Genomic DNA, 5,084 nt, shown 5'->3' with positions numbered 1-5,084 from the left:
TTTTTTTTTTTTTTTTTTTTTTTTTGAGACAGGGTCTTGCTCTGTCACCCAGGCTAGAGTGCAGTGGCACGATCATGGCTCAGTGAAGCTTCAACTTCCCGGACTCAGGTGATCCTCCCACCTCAGCCTCCTGAGTAGCTGGGACTACAGTCCCGTGCCACCCCGCCCAGCTTATCTTTTTGTAGACATGGGGTTTTGCCATGTTGCCCAAGCTTGTCGCAAACTCCTAGACTCAAGTGATCCATTCGCCTCAAAAGTGCTGGGATTACAGGTATGAGCCATTGTGCCCAGCCTTATTAAAACTTCTTACTGGTAGATGAACAAAACAACCTTCTTTACTAGAATTAACTGAGAGCTCACATTACTTGTTTACTTTAAATTACAAAATAGTTTAAAAACAGAAGGCAGAAATGTCACTGTTATAGGATCAATTCCATATTTTGGAAGAAATACGTAAGTTAGGATTTATATTTTCTAACATAAAACATAGTCTAGATCTTACCAGCTGATTCCATTTTCTTACTAACTGCTTCTGGGTATTCATCTAAGAAGAAATCTGGTTGCAAAGGATGACCTGAAAAATTGACCCCAAACCATTAGGTTAATGTAACTACAACATAGTAAGATTTTAACATGTTTAGTAAACATATCTGTTTTATTAAAAATCATTCTGGTGCAACAGAAAAGGCCTCCATGAGAACTGTCGAATGACCTGATCTTCATTAAATTAATTTTCTCATAATTCAGTTATCCTCCTCTCCTCTGATAAATTTTATCTTCAAGATTTAATCCCCAAAAGATCACCTGTTCTGTAAAGCCTTTACCTGCTCTCCCTGGAACCTTTGCCCTTCTCATCCTACACTGCTCTTCTGGCCCACATTCTTCCCAAGTGCTCAGGACTCATTTCTCACCTGCCCTCCTAAGAGCAGAGGGCTCCTTCTTAAGAAGGACTTTCTTCTCAGCATTAGTGCATTTGGGTTTCTTCTCTCTCTCCCTCTTCCTCTCACTCCATCATCATGAAAACTAAGCTATCCTATTCCATCCATTCCACCGGGTGATTATTATTATTATTGACACAGGGTCTCACTGTCACCCAGGCTGGAGTGCAGTGGCACGATCTTGGCTCACTGCAACCTCCACCTCCTGAGTGATCCTCGTCCCTCAGTCTCCCAAGTAACTGGGACCACAGGTGCAAGCCACCATACCCAGCTAATATTTATTTATTTATTTATTTATTGAGATGGAGTCTCGCTCTGTCGCCCAGGCTTGAGTGCAGTGGCACAATCTCGGCTCATTGCACCCTCCACCTTCCAGGTTCAAGCAATCCTCCTGCCTCAGCCTCCCGAGTAGCTGGAATTACAGGTGCCCACCACCAGGGCTGGCTAATTTTTGTATTTTTAGTAGAGACAGAGTTTCACCATATTGGTCAGGCTGGTCTCGAACTCCTGACCTCAAGATATCCACCCACCTCGGTCTCCCAATGTGCTGGGATTATGGGCATAAGCCATGGCACCCGACCACTCATTTTTATTTTTTGTAGACAGAGGGTTTTGCCATGTTGCCCAGTATGGTCTTGAACTCTTTGGCTCAAGTGATCTGCCAGCCTTGGCCTCCCAAAGCGCTGGGATTACAGGTGTGAGCCACTGCACACAGCCTCCACTGGGTCTTATTTTCAGCTAATGGTTGTGGTTAGCAAATAGGCTGTTTTAATTACACTGATAACTCCAAGACAAGTGCACACTAGAAGATTTAAAGGCCACAAAGCCTTCAAAACTGTAGTACAGTGAGGCATTAACAATCTCAATTGCTCTCTTTTTCTTTTCTCTTCCTTTCTTTCTATTCCTTTTTTTTTTTTGAGATGGGGTCTTGCTGTTTTGCCCAGGCTAGTCTCAAACTTCTGGGCTCAAATGAGCCTCCTGCCTCAGTCTCCTGTCTCTCTCTCTCTTTTTCAGAAGTTTAAGCAAACTTCGGGAGGGCAGGAATGAATTCATCTTTGTTGTATCCTAATATCATAGTATCTGGTCATACTAAGTTCTCAATAGTTGATAGGATTTTTAATTTAAATAAAATTTTAAAACTTGTGCACAATTACACTGTGTCTTTAAAACCTAAACTAATAATTATATTCCTGGCTACCAGGACCCAGAAGACCTGAATCTGGTCAGGTTCTGCCGCCTATTAGCCATCTGCTCTTAGGCAAAGGCTCAATCTCTCTGAGCCTGTTTTTCCACCTGTAAATATTAACTACCAAATATTCTGAGTGTACTATATGCTGGGCACTGTGCCAAAAACATATGTTATCATATTTAGTCTTTACAAAAATCTTGTATGGAATGTATCATTCCCTTAAGTTTACCAATATGGAAATTGAGGCTGAGACAGACAAACTGGGTGACATGCTCAAAGCTACATAGCAGTGAGCAGCAGAGCTGCAATATGAACCTGGCTTGTCTTCTCCCAAATTCCATGTTCTTAATCACTAAGCATTACTTCCCTTACAGAATTGTTATGCAGGCTAAATAGATAATGCATATAAGAGTGCTTTGTAAAACTATAATCCGCTATTTAATTCAGTTGGAACTGCAGAGATGAGCAGGGATGATACAAATATAAACATGGTTTGTGTCATTTAGAAGCTCAGTTTAATGAATAATATTTAAAATATACTTTACCACAAATAAATTTAACTTTTATATATGGCTATATTAGAATACATCATATTCTATATGGTAAAAATCCATTATTATCATTATCATCCATGATTTCAGAGAGGGAGAGTTACTTAAAAAGAAGGCTTTCTGGAAGCTTCTCAGATCACTTTACTGTCCATAAGACAGACCCTGCCCACTCATCTACACCATCTGTCATTAAGCTACTCTAAGAGACTGCACTTAAGAGACAAATATTTACAGAGTCCACAATCATAAATTATTTTAAACAAAAAAATTCATTACTGGCCCAGGTGCAGTGGCTCACACCTGTAATCCTAACACTTTAGGAGGCCAAGGCAGGCAGATCACTTGAGCTCAGGAGTTCAAGACCAGCCTGGGCAACATGGTGAAATCCCACATCTACAAATATAAAAATTAACAAGGTGTGGTGGCACATGCCTATAGTCCCAGCTATTCAAGAGGCTGCGGTGGAAGGATTGCTTGAACCTAGGAGGCAGAGATTGCAGTAAGCTGAGATTGTGCCACTACACTCCAGCCAGGGTGACAGAGTGAGACCCTTTCTCAAATAAATAAATAAATAACCCACTACTGTACCATCTGTCACCACATATTCTTGAACAAAATCCTTGTGATTTTAAGACCAACTTTAAAAAATAATTTTCATTTCTTATTTCGAGATTTAGAAGTGGCTAGTAGCTGATCTGACTTTCTGTGCTTATATATATCACTTCAAAAGCCCTCAACTCACCTCTATTTTTCATTCATCTTTTTTTTTAAGTTGTGTTGGTATGGGTTTTTTCCTTCATTGGGAAGGCAGCTTTTAAAATAACATATTCATTTTACGATCACACAAACACACACAAAAAAACAGATGTGTTCATTGCAGAAAATATGGAAAAACATATCGTTACTTTTAAAAACTATAAAAGCATTACCTGGTTTAACTGCATAAATGTCAAAATTTTGTATTCCTTCTGCTTTTAAGATATTTTCATCAATGACAAAGTTGCCAGTAAAACTTTTTGGCTTTTGGAAAATGGAATATGCTGCATCTGCAATGATATCAACTTTTCTACAGTGGCTTTCGATACCAGGTCCTCCCAGCATCTCTGTAGCAGCAGTGTATATGGCTGTAGAGAAAACACACACACACATATACTTGTAACTCCAAATCAAATAATGAAACTATGGAAGTAACAAGCAAGCACTACCCTTCACAATTATCAAGGCTAATTCTTTCATTTCTTAGATGATGAAAACAAGGTCCAGACTGCTTAAGGGATTTGCCAAATTTTTTTGTTATTTTTTGTTTTTAAGACAGTCTTGCTCTGTCGCCCAGGGAGGAGTGCAATGGCGTGATCTCCGCTCACCGCAACCTCCACCTCCTGGGTTCAAGCAATTGAACCCAGCCTTCCGAGTAGCTGGGATTACAGGCGTGCGCCACCACGCCCAGGAAATTTTTTGTATTTTTAGTAGAAACGGGGTTTCACCATGTTGGCCAGGCTGGTCTTGAACTCCTGACCTCGTGATCCTTCCACCTCAGCCTCCCAAAGTGCTGGGATTACAGGCATGAGCCACCGAGCCCAGCCCCAGAATTTGCCAAATGTTCCACAGAGAGAACTGGGTAGAAAACACATGTTCCTGACTCTATGCAACACTGCCTTATACTACAGACTAAACCAGAAGACTCAAAGTAAAATTCAATGAACTTTCTGATTTAGAATGCTCAAGAATTCGCATGTCTTTTAAAGGAATAACTGAAGAGACCTCTAATAGCTTCCAATTGATTCTCCTGATAACAGCTAAGAGATTACTGCCTGAAAACAGACAGTACCACCAGTCTTAATGCCCAAAATTTCCTTTCACATAAACATATGGAGTGCATATGAGGCTTAAAACATCAGCATTGCCTGTGATGACTCCTTCTCTGGGAAGAGAGCTTGTTTTGCCTCTTCAACACCTATCAGCCACCACCAACCACATGCACACATTCTTGTGGGAATTCACTGAACCAAGAATGCCACTGATTAGAAAGTGCACCATTATGTTAGGGACCACTAAGGAAACAAAAAAGCTGCCAATTAAATTATGATATATCATCCATTGTAAAATACAGACTGGTATCAGAGATGTACAAATATAATACATGGGCATCTCAGAATCAATGAAAATGGTATAAACTCTTTCACCTAGTCAGTGAATAGGTTCCTTGAAAAACACTCAATAAATATTGCTTGGATTTCTGGGGGTCCTTTTTAAATTCAGACAACTCTGTTTTGTAGAAAATATTAGAAAATAGCCAGGTGCGGTGGCTCATGCCTGTAATCCCAGCACTGTGGGAGGCCAAGGTGGGTGGATCACTTGAGGTCAGGAGTTTGGGACAAGCCTGGTCAACATGGTGAAACCCCATCT

At 40.5% G+C, this 5,084-nt stretch overlaps 1 protein-coding gene across 1 annotated transcript in view; it reads right to left on the bottom strand.

Moving 5' to 3' along the window:
• The window catches only part of HSDL2 (hydroxysteroid dehydrogenase like 2), an 85,654-nt gene that overhangs the window by 30,262 nt on the left and 50,308 nt on the right, over positions 1-5,084 (bottom strand). Inside the window, exons 5-6 of the mRNA XM_011941820.1 lie at positions 3,608-3,802; positions 503-574 (exon numbers count right to left, since the gene is read on the bottom strand). Coding sequence (XP_011797210.1) covers positions 503-574; positions 3,608-3,802 — 267 coding nt within the window. The remainder of the gene's footprint in view (positions 1-502; positions 575-3,607; positions 3,803-5,084) is intronic.

The sequence above is a fragment of the Colobus angolensis genome, unplaced genomic scaffold, assembly GCF_000951035.1.
Source record: "Colobus angolensis palliatus isolate OR3802 unplaced genomic scaffold, Cang.pa_1.0 Scaffold103, whole genome shotgun sequence".
Lineage (NCBI taxonomy): Eukaryota > Metazoa > Chordata > Mammalia > Primates > Cercopithecidae > Colobus > Colobus angolensis.
This window is presented reverse-complemented; position numbering and strand designations above follow the sequence as displayed.